General features: G+C 43.5%; 1 protein-coding gene across 1 annotated transcript in view; it reads left to right on the forward strand.

Annotated features, from left to right (window-relative positions):
- LOC127625694 (potassium voltage-gated channel subfamily D member 3-like) overlaps positions 1–18,754 on the forward strand; it is a 257,002-nt gene extending 238,248 nt beyond the window's left edge. The window contains exons 6-7 of the mRNA XM_052101041.1: positions 16,379–16,635; positions 17,960–18,754. Coding sequence (XP_051957001.1) covers positions 16,379–16,635; positions 17,960–18,152 — 450 coding nt within the window. The 3' untranslated portion in view covers positions 18,153–18,754. The remainder of the gene's footprint in view (positions 1–16,378; positions 16,636–17,959) is intronic.
- The last annotated feature ends 1,202 nt before the right edge of the window (positions 18,755–19,956 follow it).

Raw genomic sequence — 19,956 nt, forward strand, 5'->3', positions numbered from 1 at the left:
GATGATCCGGTAAGGACCTCTCCATTTCTTACCCAACTTAGCAGTGAATTGATGTGGGGCACTTGACTTGGGAAAATTTCTTACCCACACCCGGTTTTGAAAGTTTCCTGTACTGCAGTGTTTAATGTGAATCTGAACTCAGGAAGGTATGTATCCCACTTCTTATGATTGTCTTCAACGTACGAGGCAATCATACACTTTAAGGTACGATTAACACGTTCAGTCATATTAGTTTGGGGGTGATACGCTGTAGGAAGCTTTGGCATGACTTTCCATTGCTCACACAATTCCTGGAAAATGGACGAAACAAACTGGGAACCTCGATCCGATAGGATATAAGCTGGAACTCCCCATCTTGTAAGAACTTCTGTTCTAAGAATACGAGTAATGGTAGAAGCTGTTGCCTTCCGCATGGGGAAAATCTCAACCCAACGTGTATAATAGTCCACTACTACCATTATGTACTCATGTTGTTGCGAACTGCGTGGAAACGGGCCCATAAGGTCTACTCCCAGTAGCTCATTTGGTCTGTTCACAACAGTCTGTTGTATTTTCCCTGGTTGTTTTTTGTTGTCGCTTTTCAGGACTTGACACTTCTCACAGCATTTAACAAAGTCTTTTACTTCGGACCACATCTTAGGCCAGAATGCAACATTATGAAGACTTTTGTAGGTCTTGAAGATGCCCAAATGTCCACATAGGGGATTCTCGTGATAAGCCTGTAATATTCTGGATTTTAATGAGGAAGGAACATAACTCCGATAGTGATATTGGTGATCAGAAATCTGCATTTTCCTATACACTTTGTCTTCCAGCACTGTATATTTTTCCATCATGACGGAATCTCCTTCTGCTAAAGCACGGAACACCTTTTCAATCTCAGCGTCTTGGTGTTGTTCTGCCCACACCATGTCAGCAGAAAAAGGGAGCTCCTCAACTTGTTCCTTTGTAGAGAACAAATTGCACCCAACCATCAAAGGTATTCGAGAGAGAGCATCTGGAACAACATTAAGCTTGCCTCTCCTGAACTCTACAATAAAATCAAATTTCTGCAATCTTAAAGCCCACCTCAGAAGACGGCTTGTGGATTTATTTGAAGTCAGAACCCACTGCAAGGCAGAATGGTCGGTGACTACTGAGAATACCTTTGGTTCTAGATAGTACTGCCAATTTTCTAAGGCCCATACCACCGCAAGGCACTCTTTTTCGGTTGCCGAGTAGTTTACTTCAGCCTTGGTCAATGTCCTGCTGGCATATGCTATAACTTGCTCAGTCTGCTCCTGTTTTCTGTGCAAGTACTGCTCCAAGACCAGTTCCACTTGCGTCTGTATACACAGTGAATGGAAGATCTGGTTTGGGGTGTCCTAAAACTGGGGAAGAAGTCAGATGTGATTTTAATTTATCAAATGCATTCTGACACTCAAGAGACCAGATAAAAGGTTGTCCTTTTCTTTTCAAGTTATTCAAGGGTTCAGCAATTTTGGAGAAGCCAGGAACGAACCTGTGGTACCATCCAGACATTCCTAAAAATCTTTGAACTTCCTTCAGGTTCTTAGGTACAGGATACTGTTGAATAGAACATACCTTCTCTGGATCTGCTGCAATACCACTGGTATTTACAATGTGTCCCAAAAATGTTATCTCTTCCAGACAGAATGTGCTCTTCTTCAAGTTGATGGTTAGTCCTGCTTGCTGGAGTCTTTCGAATACCATTTGAAGATCCAAAAAATGTTGTGTCACCGAGGAAGAATAAATGATTATGTCATCTAAGTACACCAGGCAACACTGACCACGTAAGTCTCCCAGAACCAACTCCATTAACCTCTGGAATGTGGCTGGTGCATTTTTAAGCCCAAAAGGCATCACATTAAAATGGTAGAGGCCTGAGTGAGTTATGAAAGCAGTCATAAGCTTACTGTCAGGTGCCATCTCCACTTGCCAGTATCCAATATTTAAATCGATAGTGGAAAAAATGGTTGAACCAGAGAGGGACCCCAGAATCTCTATGATGGACGGAAGAGGGTAAGCATCACTTTCTGTAAGTAAATTGCTTTTCCTATAATCCACACAAAATCTTTGTCCACCATCTTTTTTAGGTACCAGCACCACCGGGGAGGACCACCCAGACCACGAGGGTTCAATGACGCCTGCAGACAACATCTCTTCAAGTTGTTGTTTTACTATGGTCTGTTTTACAGAAGACATGCGGTAAGGTTTTTGTTTTATAGGAATTTGGGCAGTTGTATATATGTGATGTTGTAAAACATTGGTTCTACCAACATCATGGGTACACACTTTAGGACTTGCTTGTAAGATATCATACAACTGATTTTTTTCATATGTTTGCAGATTGGCAGAAGATACAGCCTGGTTTATGTAGTCTTGAACATCGAGATGATCCATCTTCAGCTGAAAACCCGGGGGAGGTATAGAACTGATGAGGCCAAGTTGTTGTTTTGGAGAACCAAGGCCTTTGTTGTTCCTTAGTTCCTGGGTTTTCCAGCCAGACACTGAGGCACTGCCAGGTTGAAAAGGATAAGTAACTAAAGGTGTCTGTTTGAAAGCATACACTTGGTCAGCGACATTTATTTGGAGCTGGCTATGGTAAATAAAGTCAAGTCCCAACACAATTCCATAGGCCAGAGATGTAGAAGGAAGCACAACCACCGACGAGTTTACCACATTACCCTGTATTTCGATGTCAAAAACAGTCCATCCTAAAGGTGACTCCGCTTCTCCATTGGTGAGATACAAGGGACCATGGCACCAAGGCTTGAGGTTTTCGTTTGAGCCATTCAATTCAGCCCAGAGATTTTCATGCATCAATATATAGCTGGCTCCGGTGTCCATGATAGCCTTGCCATACCAATTCTTAATATTTATAGGCACAACTAGCTGTTGTGGAATGACTTTTGGATTCAAAGGAGAGGGTTGTTTCATAGTTGACAAGGAATCTCTAGACCGGACAGTGTCAACCTTAAAAGACTGTTTAGAAGTCACAGTTGATGCAGTGGAGCTATTTGGGTATCTACTGGTTTTAGACTTAGCTGATTTCTGTGGGTTATATTGACTACTCCTTTGAGTGAACGGAGAAGAATTATACTGAGGGCATGACCCAGGGGAATGTGTACCTCTGCAACGCCAACACAATGGGGTTTTATCTTCCTGAGGTACGTTAAGAGGAAGATGCCATTCTTTCTGTATGGGACCTGTTCGTTTTATAGAAATGTTACGCTCCTCATACACAAGTTGTAATTCATGGTCCCTTTCCATCTGATGTCCCAGACGCACGAGCTCATCCACGTCCTCCACTCTTCCACGGAGTTGACTGGCCAGATATGGTTTTATATGTTTCAATATAAGCTTAACAATGTCCTTTTCAGTGAGGTCCGGATTCCACCTTGAACAGAGAGCTCGGTAAGAATATGCAAAGTCTCTGATAGTTTCACGTTCACCCTGTTTTTTAGTTCTGACACGTTCCGCAAGCTCGTCCTCATAGTTTTCGGCTAAGAAAGCGGTTAAAAAGGAAGCTTTGAACTCCGCCCAAGATGCAATTTTGGAACGTGTCGTTTCCCACCAATCTCGAGCAGTGCCATGAAGAACAGTATGAAAAGTAGCAAGAAGATCGGTGTCAGATAGTGGGTGCAAAGCAAGAAAATCTTGACACTTTGATAAGTACAAAAGTGGATCAGGATCATCTCCTGGCCTCCCATATGTAGGAAAGACTAGATTAATGTGATCAGTTTTCGGAACAGAAGTAAGAGCAGCAGTAACCATCAAGGGTGAAGTTTCTGGTGAGCGAGGAAAAGCTGAATGAGTTGATTGCTTTTCTTCATCTTCCATTTTACTTGTGTGAACCCCTGAGAGTGTATCAAGTTTTCCATTCATTTCATCCACTTTTGTAGACAACCTCTTTAGTGCTGAAAGTAACTCAGAAATATGGTTTACCAGGTCAGTATTTTTTCCTTGTACTGTTTCCCGGGTGTCTTTTAAGTCTCAATTTGCAACTGATCCACCATAAATCCAAGTTCAGACACCAGAGAACCTTTCATTCTGTCCACTGTCTCAGACACTACAGTTTTGATTGCTTTCATTATTGTATCCATCTCACTGTCATTTTTGTTCTTTGCCGAAGTCATTACCACCTGTAGGTTTTGGAAACTTTGCTCTGTTTGTTCTGCTAGTTTATTTATCTTGGACTCTACATGAAACCTACTTCTTTGTACTTGTTTAATTAAATCATTTAGAACCTTGTCTTGTTTACCCAAATCCTGATACAGTTTATTCAGATTATCATGGACTTGCTCAGTAAGTTGGTCCCATCCTTTACCAGGGGTAGGAAGTATCCCAGGGAGTTCACGCTGAATCTCAGACTCGAGTGAGTCTCGCTCACAAATTGAGAACACACCAGGAGGTTCGTTGAGGGTTCCTAAAACAGGAGAAGAAGAACCAGTGGTTGCCATGTCCATATCTGCCGATTGTAAAAAGGAAGGGGGGTCTCTAGGAATGGGGCCGGCATGTACGTTTAGATGATAATCCCTAGCGCTACAAAGAGGGACATGTAATGGAGTGGAAATGTCTAGAGGTGACATCAAAGGAGATTGAGAGGAATGGTGTTTTGAATGAGTAGACATGATAAATAACAATTGTAGAGTACCAATTTTCACAATTACCACAATGATCAAAACATATACAGCTCTACAATCAATAATCGTAAATAAATTCCAGAACCATTTCATTCACCTTCAACATGAGGTTCAGTTTTTTTTTTCTTTTCTTTTTTTTTTTTTTTATATGTTCAATGTTAATTTCAGAATTTCAGATTCAAGTGAAAAGTCAAGCATTCTCTTAATGTCCATAAAGTTGGTTTCAATAGTTCAACACCCCATTGTCTGAAATCATTTGTCCGTTTGAGTTGATAGTTCAATTAAAGTTTATTTATTGTCCATGTTCGAGGCCCCACGTTGGGTGCCACTCTGTAACGGTGTGGGTTCCTAATTTTAATTGTTCAAGTTGGGCGCCAGACAGTTTAGTAACTGACAAACATTTTATATTGCCTGCTAACCATCCCTTGTAAAAAAAGAAATCGAAATGTCCATTTCATCTTATAGCAATAAACTTTATAGGTTTTTTTCTTAGTGTCCAGAAACACACCTTCAAAACAAGCAAAACGAAATAATAATTGACAAATGAAATAGCCGTCTGGCGCGTCTGCGCACCGGCCGTCATGGTTCAGCAATAGGCTTTTGTTAAAAAAAACAACAATAACAGAAATCAAAACTTTTCCAAAACATGGATAAATATTGAATGAAAACGAAATTTGTTCAAACACAGTTAATGGGTATCGGTTTGGAGTGATAGAATTTGTTCTTTCGAGGAGAGTGCGGGGCGTTTGCTATTGTTCAAAGTTTTATTGAGATCAGTAACCGAGAGGGCACGAGAAAGACAAATGGTTTCTTTACCTCTGGGATAGGTGATCTCAGGTCATCGAAGTGAAAGAACCAACACTCACAGATTTTCAACTTCTCTGTCAAAATCCTCTTTGGCTTTGGTTTCTTACGGGCGACGTTCTGGTTTCAGCTCGCTCAGTTAACCCCGTTTATTCCGTGCATGCGCGTCCCTTCCCATATTTACAATGCAGAACTTCGGATCATCCACGTGAACTATAATCCAACAGGGAATCTTCACGACATGCTGAAAAAACGTCCTTGATTGCACTTCAACTTCCTCTGACGCTAATCCCAACTTCCCGATCGGCCCCCCTTCCGTTTCTCTACTTCCTCTTTTTATTTCCTCTCAATCATTCACGACCCCACCTCTTTATTTAAGTATTTCGTTTGTACGAAATAAATATTATGAAGTTGTGTAGACTTATTCTTTTGTGTCATTTAATATGATTATTAATTAAATATTATTTGGCACTGTAGCATCGCTACACAGTCTAAAAGCAGATTAATATTGTGGAGGATGAGAGTTTTAAATATGTAATGCCCATTGCAATGAATACTAAACCTATGGGGACTAAAGCAAACTTTACACAGCAAAGGTGGCACAGAAGCTGCACCTGAAGTGGCAATTAGTTGTTTTTTCACAGAGCATGAATGAATTGAAACAGCAGTTGCAAATGCATAAATAGTGTTATGAAATGAATATATTAAATGTAAAATTATGAATATAGAAATATGAAATTAATGAAAATATTAATAAATTCTCAGCCTATGGGGACAAATTCTTTCAATAAATCAACCTCCCAATTAGACTTTTACTTGAATAGGTGATATTTCAGTGTGTTTCTATCTTTATATTGTGGAAGGCTTTGATTGGAAAATGTTAATAATAAAAAAAGAAATTCTATATAGTTATTGTTACAGTGTTTTGTTTTCTTTCCTAAGATGGAAATAATAAATACATTTACACAGGATAATAAGTATATATGGTACAAATATAAGCATTTTCAATATATATATACAAGTTTGGAATAATGTACAGATTTTGCTCTTATGGAATGAAATTGGTACTTTTATTCACCAAAGTGGCATTCAACTGATCACAATGTATATTCAGGACATTAATAACATGAAAAATTACTATTACAATTTAAAAAATTTTTAAACTACTTCAAACAGTTCTCATCAAAACAATCCTCCACATGACAGCTTTCCAGATCCTTGGCATTCTAGCTGTCAGTTTGTCCAGATACTCAGGTGGCCCCTAATTCACCCCCCACGCTCCCTGTAGCACTTGCCATAGATGTGGCTGTCTTGTCGGGCACTTCTCAAGCACCTTACAGTCTAGCTATCCCATAAAAGCTCAATGGGGTTAAGATCCATAACCAGGGTTACTTTTGAAATGTATTCCACTACAGATTACAGAATATATGCTGTAAAATGAAATTTGTAAAATGTTCTGTTAGATTACTCAAGGTCAGTAACATATTATAAATACTTTGGATTACTTCTTTAGCACTGGTAGATTTTTTTTCACTTGATTGACAATAAAAAAAAAGTTAAAAATGTACACCTTAAAAATACATTCACTGAAAAACCTAAATATCTTATACAGTGTTGTTTCTAAATCAAGATAAATCAAATTGATCTTGTTTTAAGGATTTTTAAATAATTTTTCAGGAAAACAATACAAAAATTATTATCAAGAATAAGATTTATGCCCTAATATCAAAGGTCTTACTAGGAAAAAAGAAAATTATGATCCAACGTGAATTTTCTTGATAAAAAATATGATCGTTCCTGGTAACATGTGCATGTAAAATGGCTAGAAATAGTATTTTAGCTTAGTGTAAAGTTGACAATTTACACAAGGTTTATTTCTATTTATTCTGCTCCAAACTTACTTCTGCTCATATGAATGTAACACATCATAAGAAAGTGTTTCAACGCTGTTCAAATGCACTTTGGATCACATCATCTATATGTATAAATGACTAAATAAATTAAACAAATTAAAATAAAATGCAAAGTAATCTCTTTACTAATCAAAATATTTTTTGAATGTAACTGTATTCTATTTACCACTTATATAAATTGTAAAATAAAATGCTCTCCTTTTCTAGCTGGTCCTGTCTTGTCACTATGTTGGTTTGCCCACATTGTTTGGGTTGTGGTTTGCCTTCCAGTCTTCACTGAGTTCAGCCTGGCAATCCACAAAGGAATTCTGCTTTATGCCTGCGTGCCGGGGATCTTCTGCTGTTGCTTGCATTATCCACTGGACATCTCTCTTGTATATTTTAAGTCAGAAGATTACTTACACCTTAGCCAAATACATTTAAACTCCTGACACTTAATCGTAGAAAACATTCCCTGTCTTAGGTCAGTTAGGATCACTACTTTATTTTAAGAATAATAGTAGAGAGAATGATTTATATCAGCTTTTATTTCTTTCAAAACATTGTGGGTCAGAAGTTTAAATACACTTTGTTAATATTTGGTAGCATTGCCTTTAAATTGTTTAAATTGGGACAAATGTTTTGGGTAGCCTTCCACAAGCTTCTCACAATACGTTGCTGGTATTTTAGCCCATTGCTCCAGACAAAACTGGTGTAACTGAGTCAGGGTTGTAGGCCTCCTTGCTCACACATGCTTTTTCAGTTCTTACATTTTTTTCTGAAGAGCAGTCCTGGGACGTTCCATCTCGTTATGTTTTTTCAGGGAACAAGGGTTACACTACGTAACCCGAGACGTTCCCTTTACAAAAAGCTTCACTAGGATGCTGCACTGAGAAAAGCGATTTGGGAACGAGAATACCCACACCACCGCACTGAGGCTTTCCAGACACCTACGGTTGTGAAGTTTGCTCACAAGAACCCGAGAGGTCTCAGACATGAGCTTGAGATGTTGACTCGGAGTGGCATGAACATCTAAACTATAGAATCTAATGAATGTGTGTGGAAAGGACCAAACTGCCGCATCACCAACTTGCTGCAGAGGGACCCCTCTAGCCAAGGCTTTAGAGGAGGCAAGCCATCTGGTAGAGTGAGCCCTGATACTTACTGGCGAAGCTTGACCGCGCGCCTCGTAGGCCAGGGCAGTAGCGTCCCTCACCCCATGCAACAAAGTCTGCTTGGAGGTGGCCGCCCCCCGGTTGCGGCTCCAATGGCAGACAAATAGTTGTCCTGACTTATGCCACTAGCTAGTGCGGTGGACATGAGTCTAAAAGGCACAGTCTGGACACAGTCTGTGAAGTCTTTGCTGCTCCGGTGTTGCAAACGGCAGGGAGCAGAAGGCTTAGAGAGTGACCTGATGTAAGGTCGCGAAAGGCACCTTAGGCAGGTAGTCAGGATGAGGGTGCAAAATTGCTTTGGTCATTCCTGGGGAAAACCCTAAACAGGATGGCAAAACAGACAGAGCCTGTAGGTCCCAATTCTCTTTAGAGAGGTAATCGCCATAAGAAAAAACATCTTGAGAGTCAGAAGTCTGTCAGACACTGACTCTAGAGATTCAAAGGAGGGTCTCAACCAGACCCTCAAGGCTAAGTCCTATGAAGAGGACATGGTCCTATCAGGGGATGCCTCTCAAAGGGCACCCCATCCATCAAGGAGTGGCAAGCTGAAATGGCGTACACATAGAACCTGAGAGTGGCGGGGCATGTGCCTGCTGACAGTTCTTCCTACAGAAAGTCCAGAACTGAAGCGATCTGGCAGTTAGCTGGTTCTGCAATATGAACTTTAAGTAGAGGGAAACGCATACAGGCGCATTCTGGGCCATGTATGCGCCACCACGTTCAGCCCCGGGGGGGGACTGGGTGACTCTGGGAGAAGTAGAGGAGACATTGCGCTGTTCATAGAGGCGAAGAGGTCCTCTTCTGCCCTGTAAAATCTACCCTGTGTACCTCAGTTGGTACCCAACAGGGGACAAGCATGAAAAGGTTCCACAATTCGGGCCGGGGATGAAATACATTCCCCTGTGCCTGAGAAAGAAGGTCCTTCCTGTTCGGGCCATCGAGGGGAGAATTTAGCTCCGAGAACCATACCCTGTTCTGCCAGCGTGGCGCTATCAGTAGGAGACAAAACCCTTGCTGGTGAACCTTGGCCAAGACTCCCAGGAGCAGAAAAACTGGGTCATGTATGTGCCCTTACGTCCAGACCCAAGGGGGCTGGGTGACTCAGGGAGAAGTAGAGGAGACATTGCGCTGTTCATAGAGGCAAAGAGGTCCTCTTCTGCCCAGGATAAATCTCACCCACTACCTCAGGGTGGAGTTTCAGCTCCCCCATCTGTATTTTCTGTCTGGGGGTATAAACTGCCCTGAGTGACCGGAGCTACCCTGGGTCCCAAGGAGAATCCGACATGCCAGAAATTCAGCTGACATGAACGTGTATCTACCTGATGGTTTATGTAAGAGACTACCGCTGTATTGCCCACCCGCACAAAGACATGGCAGTCTCTGGAGGAAGTATTTCAGGGCCAGAAATACAGCCATCACTCGAGACTCTGACAAACAAGCTAATGACCCTCCTATTCCCTTTAAGCTGGGCGACCACTTAAGGCCGCTACCCAGCCCATCAGGGAGGCGTCCGTCGTTAGCAGCCTGCGACAACGAGATGCACCTAGAGTGGAACCCAAGGTAAGAAACCAGGGTCTGAACCACATAGAAAGGGAACGAAGCCTGCGGCGCGTAACCCTTACTAGCCTAGGGGATTTGGCCCTTGGAAGAAATCCCCTGGATTTGAGCCACAACAAAGACGTTCTCATGTGCAGAAGGTCCGGAGGGATCACCGAGGACGCAGTTGCCCTGAGACCTAGTACAACCTTGACCTAGCCTGACTTCGCTCAGGGTATTCTGAATGGACTCTATTCTAGCGGGAGACAGTTGTGCCCGCATTGTGATCGAACTCCATACAGTCCCCCGATAAAAAGTGCTCTGAGTGGGAGAGAGGACATTTTTCTTGGCGTTGAGCCTCAACCCCAGAGAAACTAGATGAGCTAAGACGGTATCCCTGTGCTGAACTGCCAGTTGCTGGAACTGCGCTAGGATCAGCCAGTCGTCTATGTAATTCAGAATGCGGATGCCTCGGAAAGGCTTTGCCCCCGAAAGGGAACCTCAGGAACTTCCTGTGTTACTGCAGAACATCTAAGTGAAGAAGTGCGTCATAAGATCGATGGTGACCAACCAAACGTGCTGTTGGGCTTGTGACACGATCGTCTTGATAGGCAGCATCATGGACTTGAGCACCCAGACTGGGCAGTTCAAGCTTCAACATCTAAGGCCAGATGCAACCCCTCACCCTCCATGGGAACCAGGAAGTATTCGGTGTAATAACCTAACTCTCTCTCTGGAAGGGGAATACGTTAAATGACCCATTTAACCAGGAGATTTCAGAGTTTTCCGCACAGTAGACATAACTGATCCGGTTTACGGTACTGGGAACCACGCCGTTGAAACACGGAAGGTGGCGAGTGAATTAAATTCTGTAACCTTTCTCTACTGTTCTTAGGGCCCACAAAATATCTGGCAGAAGTTTCTACGCTGCCAAGTTCTCTGAGATGGGTATAAACCTTTTAACACTTCCTGTTGAGGGGGTGTTGAGTGTTCCGCGTCCTGGATCAATGCAGGGAGCAGAGAAACACCCAATTTTTGGATGGGAACCTCGACCACCCGAAACACCAGAGGCGGCGGGAATGGAGAGGCTTTGCGGGGGTACTGGGAGGGGCGAAGTGGAGCATGCACCCGTCCCGAGGGGAGCTAGCCCCACAAGACTAGGCGCAAGATCATCATGGATTTCTTCATTTAGAAATTAGGGTCCTGAGGTCTTTCTTTGGGGCTGCTGAGAGCAACGAGACAGTCCCCAATCCCTGGGAGGAGGAGCACGACTTGCCACAGACCCGCCCCCCATTGTGGCTTTTCGCCTGTTGGAACCTGGAGATAACCGTGCTCATGGAGTCTCCGAATAGGCCAGTAGGTGAAACCGGGGCATCAAGGAGGAAAACTTTATCCTTGTCCTTGATGCCCAAAAGGTTGAGCCAAAGGTCCCTCTCTGCACTGACCAAGGCAGACATAGCACGGGCTGTTTGCTTGGTGGCACGGAGAGAAAGATCTGTGGCTTGACGAAGCTCAGAAAAAACTTGTTTGTCGAGCGCAGCACCCACACACAGGTCATCCAGCAGGTCAGCCTGGTAAGCCTGTAATACAGCCATTGTGTGCAGAGCAGCACCAGTCTGACCTGCTGCTTGATAAGCCCTCCCCACTAAAGTGGAGGTCATCCTGCAAGGCTTTGTGGGGAGAGGGCTTTTTAAATGACGATGCCGAGCCCGGCGAGAGATAGCCCGCAAGCGCCTCTTTGACCGGCGGCATCACTGAATATCCCCATGTGTCATCACCCACGATAGTCGAGTATAAAGACGCCGAGGGTACGTGCACATGGGAAGTATACGGGTTCCTCCATGAGCGAGAAAGCTCTTCATGGAGGTTATCAAAGAAGGGAAGGGACTGATGAGGTGTTCCCTTCCTCCGGTCACTAGACAAAAATCTATCCCCCAACTTGGAGGGTTTGGGGGTCTCTTGTTGGTGTGGCAAGTCTAACTGATGTCTGGCCACCGCACGAGTAACAACATCGAGCAATTCCTCCGAAGATTTCTTATTGTGGACGGAAAGCTCGGAGGCGGGTAGAGATTCGAGGTCCCCCTCATGAACCGAAGAGGCACCGGAACAAGCTTCGAGATCATGGGATCTTGGCTGGTTTCTTTTTGCTTGACATCATGGGAAAATCAAGAGGTAATGAGTTTGAAGGTAGGCCTTAAAATACTTTCACAGGTACACCTCCAGTTCAGTACACCTCCTATCATATGATTATTGGCTAATTGGCTAATTGTCTAAAGGCTTGGCCTCATTTTCTGGAATTTTCCAAGCTGCTTAAAGGCACAGTTAACTTTGGAATTATGATATAGTCAATTAAAAGTGAAACAATCTGTCTGTAAACAATTGTTCCAAAAAAATTGTTTCATGCACAAAATAAATGTCCTAAACTTGCCAGAAATATAGTTTGCTATTATATGGATCAGCGCCGTGGCAGGAGGGACACAACGTCTCGTTCCCTCCAGGGAACAGAGGTTACATCTGTAACCAAGATGTTCCTTTGGTTAGTGCTGGGGAAGCGCTCTTCCCTCTCCAGGAGTGAGAGCACTACAGAGGCAACATCCTACCAGAAGGAGGTTAACATGTGGAGAATACCTCACATGGACTTGACGACAGGGAAGTTCACATATGGAATGAAGCCACTGGTTGGACACTATCTACAGAGAGGTGAAACAGCAACAGTGACCGAGGCAGAGCAAAGCTCTGTCGAGGAGAAACACAAGGTTCACCTGAGGGGAAGCCGAACAGTGGAAACGCATCATACAGGAGTACAGAGGGAGAATCGCCACGTATAGAGCACTGAGCCCAAGAACGTGGGCTAACCTGAATAGGGGCATACCACGAGTACTGGGCCTGGTGGCATCACTCCTCTGCAGAGTTTGCCACTGAATAGTGCTTAAGAAATTATTGAGGGATCCAGTGTTGACCAGTTTCAGGGAACTGTTTTGGACAAGATAGCACACAATATCACCTTGAAAGGGGATACAAGCAATACACCCGACCGTCTGCCTGGCCTACCTGTTGTTACCGCGTAACATTCGGGTCTAAACAAGTTCTACGCAGAGGTTGTAGAACCTCACAAAAGTATTAGGTGTAGCCCAACCCGCTGCTCTGCATATGTCTGTTAGAGAGGCACCACTCACCAGTTCCCAGGAGGACGCAACACCTCTAGTGGAGTGTGCCCGGACTCCCAAGGGGCACGGCAGTTGGGCCAGTATGGCGGAACCATCAGGACTTGCTGCCCATCCTCCCTGACTTTGCACAATGTCTGTGCAACGAGGCTCTCTGAGGGAAATGTGTACTTGTGCACCCCCGAGGCCAGATGTGTACCAAGGCATCCACACCGAAGGGAGCCTCAGACAGGGAGTACCAGAGGGGGCAATGAGAGGTCACTCGATGGTAAACAGGTGCCATTGCAGGCATGGCCCTCTGTCCAGAGCCGCGTTACTGCCTGCCCATTGCATTGTCAGGCGAACTGGATCGCGTAGCCGAGAAAGATCGTCCTGAAGAGCCATCGTGACTTACTGGAAAGCGCTAACCAGGCTTCCAGCCTCTGTGCTAATGGCACTAGGGGGGAAATTGATTTTATCAGGCCAGAGTCGCACTGTGGCAGAATGTGTTTGATAGACTACGTCTGCTTCTTCTAATGGGCAAATTCCTCGACAGTGTCCCCAAAGAACCCCCCTTGGGAGATGGCTGCATGGAGAAAGCGAACCTTCTTGGCATCACTCATCTCCACAAAGTTTAGCAACAGGTGCCGCTCTTGGACCACCAAGGTGGACATCGTCCGGCCCAGCATTGTGCAGTTCCTGCATAAGCCCTGGGTCGGTCCTACCCTCGTGCAGATCTTTAATAGCCTTGGCCTGGTGGACCTGCAGGATAGCCATGGTGTACAGGGCAGAGGTGGCCTGACCTGTGGCATTGTAAGTCTTCGCCACTAACAACGAAGAAAATGACATGCCTTGGAAGGGATTCTACATGTGGCTGCGCCCTGCAGGCATAAATGCACCGCCACAGTGTGCTTTACCTGTGGATGCGCGACATATCACTTGGCCGCACCGCCATTGAGGGTGGTTAGGGTGGACCAGCCGGTGAAATGTGTACGGGCAGAGAAAGGTGCCTTCCACGATTTTGCGAGTTCCTCGTGCACTCGTGGGAAGAAGGGAACCGGGGCTGGGCACGGCCGTGAGTCGCACTCCGAGCCCAGAAATCAATCATCCAGCCGCGAACACTCAGGGCAGGGTGGAGGTTTCCACTCAAGCCCTATATTCGCAGCCGCCCAGGAAAGCACGTCTGTCTTCTCAGCGTCCGCCTCATCCTGAGCTCTACCGCATGAGGGCGGGAGCTCAGAAGACTCATCCAATTCCAAAAGCAGAAATCCTCCGATGCTGTGACCGATACCTCATTCTCAACATGAGCCTCAAACAAGACATTAAATCCACCCTGAGGCAGACAGCCTGCAACGCTCAAACTCTACCGGGCAGAACGAGCGTGCTGGACAGTGGGAGGACTGCGGGGTTTGAGCCTGTGAAAGTGCTCCCATATCCACATCCAGATCACCCGTGGTGTCAGTGTGCTGGCAACCCAAGCACTCAAGACAGATTTCATGGCCATACAGGTGGGATAGATAACAGCCACACCCAGTAACGTAAAGGTGAAAGAACATCTTTAAAAAGATGCCAATTGTTTTTAGCAAGGCTAGATTCAGCTGAAATGTCTAGAGTTGTGCAAATATGATGGTAACCTTGCACAGAAGAAAAGTCTGCTTTAACTGGGTGGGGGTTCTTGTGAAGGCCGGTGATTTATGACATTGAAACATTCCAAACTGAAAGGCTGTTTTTATTTTCTCATTTCAAATCATTTGGTGGAATTATTCTGCATATATAATCTTACAATACTTGTATAAAACTAATTTTAAATATTAAAATATAATATATGTTATACTTCATGATATCACTACAAGATGATAAAAACTTTGGGGCTTTCTGGAAAACATCTGTGGCTTAAGTCCAAAGAAGGGAGTGAATTAGTGGAGAACCAGCTAGCATGCTATAAATTCCCATGGAAACACTGATCATGCATGCCTGCAGCACCTGTGAGACATGAGGGAGAGAAAATAACAAAACACACAGAAAAAAACTGACAAACTCACCGGAGCCGTGACCAGTCCATATGGGGGCTACTCTGGTGGCTCAGATTATGGGAGGCCACACAGCACAGGGTTTTTTCCAGTTCCTGATTCACCTGCCCATTTGTCTGGAGGTGGAGCCCAGAGGACAAACTCACCATAGCCCCAAGTTGTCTACAGAATTCTGCTTAGAAACGAGAGAAATCATGAGCCTCTGTCAGAAACCACATAGACCAGGAGGTCATGAAGGTGGAAGACATGGTTTATGACTGCTACCGCTGTCTCCCTTGCTGTGGGTAATTTGGGAGGGGAATTAAATGAGCTGCCTTCGAGAACTGGTCTTATTAGTCACACAAATGGGGTAAGTGGCTACAAACTGGCATAAGTCCTGCGTAAGCGATGACCACAAGAATCGTTGTCTAATGAGCATCTAAGTGCGAGTAGCCCCTTGATGACAAGCACCATTGGATGAGTGACCCCACTGTAGGACATGCACCAAACTGATCGTGGAACAAATAACCGACCCACTGGGCACTTAGCAGAGGCCATGGTGTTTCGTAGCGCAGCACAGACTTTAGACTCCACCTCCCAGGATACCATGCACACCATTCAAGTGCCAGTTAAAATGGTATGCAGTGGAACCCCTGATCATGCAATGTCGACAGCGCCTGCGAGATATGAGGGAGAGTAAATAACAAAACACACAGAAAAATGGCAAACTGACTGAAAATACTCATAAGCATTTAACTGGCATTTTTATGACATGCAGGGTACATTTTAACCTAAGGTGTTTTCTGTTATCCACAAAATGTACATTTACACGACATACTGACTTTACGTTTTCATCAACAAAAAGCTACTGGCTTTTGTCTCTCTTGTGCAATAAATGCAGTGTAATTACATTTTGTGTCACATAATAAATTTAGTCTAAAAGATAAAGCATTTTACACTTGGAATCCAATATAATTGTTTGCTAGGACAATGGTCACTTTCACTGCCACAATTAACCAACCACAATCAAGTATTCCAGTGAACCGTGTACCATGTTATATTACAAATTTTACCCAAGGACTGAAAATTAACAGTTTTTTATGTGGGGAAATATGTATTCCTTCTCACTCACTCACTCACTCTCTCTCTCCCTCTCCCTCAATCCATCTGAAGGCCCATGAGTTTGTAGATGAGCAGATGTATGAGCAGAACTGTACTGAGAATGCTCTGCAGAGTTTCCCATCCCACAGTCCCTCACTATCCAGTCATGAGGGTTTCACCGGCACGTGTTGCTCGCGACGCTCCCGGAAGAGTATTCAACTGCCTAACTCCAGCATGTCCACCACACACACACATATGCAGTCGCAAGGCCTGCAGGAGCTCAGCGCTATTGACATTCAGTGTGTGGAGCAAACCAGCCACAGTAACAGGTCAGTCATCATTGTATGCCATCGGTATGTCATTTCCATTTCAGACACTAGAGGGTACTACAGATAAAGGAGGCTGTGACAGAGAGTTCTCTCAAATAGTTCTAATACCTGGAGAAAGCTTTCCGTTAGCATTCTCATTCATTTTAATGGCAGTTGGTGCTTGCAAATATGCATTTCCGGAAGTATGACCTAGATCAGTGGCTCTCAACCCTGTTCCTGGAGGCCCCCCAAAACTGCACATTTAGGATATCTCCCTAATCAAACACACATGTTTCAACTCATGAGCTCATTAGTGGAGACTCCAAGACCTGAATTGGGAGAAGGGAGGTAAAGAAAAGGGAGATATACAAAATATGCAGTGTTGGGGGGGCCTCTAGGAACAGGGTTAAGATCCACTGACCTAGATGATGCCATTTTTGCTCATTGGCACTCAGTTCCAGAAACGTATTTGAGCCAATTGCATGAGCTGTGAACTGATCACTCTTTACTGCAGACAAAACAAATAAGACCTACAAACTAAGTCAGTCATTAATTATTGAGACTTACTGCGATTTTTAGCCATGTTGTTCATAACAGTTGTCAGTTGAGGGTGTCTTTTGATGCTGTTGTTTTTAGCAACAATTTCTGCATGATGTTGGTCTCAATAAAGCTCATTTGTTATCTCTGGAGTGTGGATTTTGGAAAAAAGGGACGTGACTAATACAACAGCTCAGTCTCGTGGAAGTAGAATGGCTAAAATCGCTTGCAGCACCTTTAATGTGTCCCAAATCATAGTATGTTTGAAAACAGTACACCAAATGTGACTGGCCGTGAATTTTTTGAAGTATTTAAATATATACCTATCTGTGCATGCTTTTTAAGCTAATATTGCCCACAACCTCTTACAATATAGAAGAAAATGATTGTAAAGCTCCTTTCAACTTTGCAACATGGCCGGGTCTAAACTAGATTTTTCATGTGTCACACTCAGACACCCAGATTTCACTCCAAAGAATGTGCATAAAAAAGTAAATAGGGTCAATTTAGATTTCATATTGGCTACATGCTTAAGCTTGCATGTAAATGCTAACAGCATGCAACAAAAGCAATTGTGGAATCAAAACACAATATTATGATGTGGTAGTGTGTTCCAAAGATGACGCACTCTCTTCAAACATAATCAAAAATATGTAGCCAAATACAAATTGGGATTTAGCTGCAGTTTAGAGTTGATGTTAATAATTGGCATATTTTAAAAATCACACAGTGCATTGAGCTCTTTTAAAACATGAATTCTAAACATGAATTCTTCATTTCTTTCTAAAGTATTTTTTTTTTTTGCCAGCCGTTCCAGCCTCAACCTGAAGCTAAATGAGACAAATCAATTGAACAGAGGCCAACAGATCATCACTGCCATCATCAGCCTCCCCTCACCACCCCCACTTACCCCCGAAAGAGACGGGCATGGACCACCCAACCCCCCTGCCACCATCAGCACCACCACAAGTTTGAATGTGGTCAAGGTTTCGGCCCTGTGACTGGAGTGAACTGTTAGCATGTGGCAGTAGTATGGCAACAGGGAGCTCTGACACAGACAGATCCACTGGACTACATAGGGTAGAACTGTAGATGCCAAAGCGGGGTGGGTGGCATATGCAAGGAGGCCAGTGCAATCATGTGTTTCATGAGTTACTTTATCATAAGCCAATGAGAGACCGGATATGTCTCTGTGTTGGCAATCCATTTCTGATGATGTAACGGCAGTGTATTCATCAACATGTTAGCACAAAGATGTGACTAAGGGAAGAATCGTACTGTGTAAAGTTACAATGATTCAAAGTGATGTTGTGTTAAAACATTTCATTCCATTTTGGTTGTTCGTCAGTCTTTATGATAGGTACACAGTATGTGCAACAATCAAAGCAATTGTGATATTCACAAAGTTTCAGTGGAAATCTGTGTTCATGAGAAGTATGAATATGGGTCTGTTCCAAAACCTTATCTTAGCTCATTTCTAAGGCAGCACTGCATGTACATTTGCGGAGAAAGCCAAGAAGGTAGACTAAGCAAATTAATTGTTTAATATAAATATACACTGATCAGCCACAACATTAAAACTACACAATATTGTGTAGGTCCCCCTCGTGCCACCAAAACAGCGCCAACCCGCATCTCAGAATAGCATTCTATAGCTATTGTTCTCACCACAATTGTACAGAGCAGCTATCTGAGTTACCATAGACTTTGTCAGTTCGACTCAGTCTGGCCATTTTCTGTTGACCTGTCTCGTCAACAAGGCATTTCCATAAGCAGAACTGCTGCTCACTTTATGTTTTTTTTTTTTAAGTAAATTCTAGAGACTGTTGTGTTTGAAAATCCGAGGAGATCAGCAGTTACAGTAAAACTCAAACCAGCCCATCTGGCAACAAGAATCATGCCACAGTCCAGGTCACTTTTTTCCCCATTCCGATGGTTGTTGTGAACATTAACTGAAGCTCTTGACCCGTATCTGAATAATTTTATGCACTGCACTGCTGCCACATGATTGGCTTATTTGAAAATGCATGGATAATTGTTGGTGCCAGATGGGCTGGTTTGAGTATTTCTGTAACTGCTGATCTCCTTGGATTTTCATGTAAAACAGTCTCTAGAATCTACTCAGAATGGTGCCAAAAACAAAATAAATTCAGTGAGTGGCAGTTCTGCTGATTGAAATGCCTTGTTGATGAGAGAGGTAAACAGAGAATGGCCAGACTGGGTCGAACTGACAAAGTCTACGGTAACTCCGATAACCACTCTGTACAATTGTGGTGAGAAGAATAGCATTTCAGAATGCTATTCTGAGATGCAGGTTAGCGCTGTTTAGGCAGGCATGAGTGGGACCTACACAATATTAAGCAGGTGGTTTAATGTTGTGCCAGATCTATGCATTTATTAAAAACTGAAAAGAATTGGTAAAATTTGTTAATTCTAATGAAAAATCAACAATTTTACCCAGAATGTGTTTGTGGTATGTATTTTTTTTTAAGTATCACACCATGAGCTTAGCAACATGCTAACACCAATTCGATTGAACTCACTATTTTTTTGCTGCTTATGTAGACCATTCCAAATACGTTACTTACAGAATGAGGTTTCATGAAGGTTAGGATGCTGCCTTAGAATGTATAACTGCCCATGTAGTCAATAGACATCTATGGCAGCTCACCAAGGTTTTGGAGCAGAGTCTTTATGTATTTTGGAAGACTTTTGTGTAAAATAATCAGCCAAATGAACTCAGTAGAAGCATGACAGATATTCACAACAATATTTGTTCAACAACATCAACTCAATGATTGTGTT

Source organism: Xyrauchen texanus, chromosome 32 (genome assembly GCF_025860055.1).
Source record: "Xyrauchen texanus isolate HMW12.3.18 chromosome 32, RBS_HiC_50CHRs, whole genome shotgun sequence".
In the NCBI taxonomy this organism is placed as follows: domain Eukaryota; kingdom Metazoa; phylum Chordata; class Actinopteri; order Cypriniformes; family Catostomidae; genus Xyrauchen; species Xyrauchen texanus.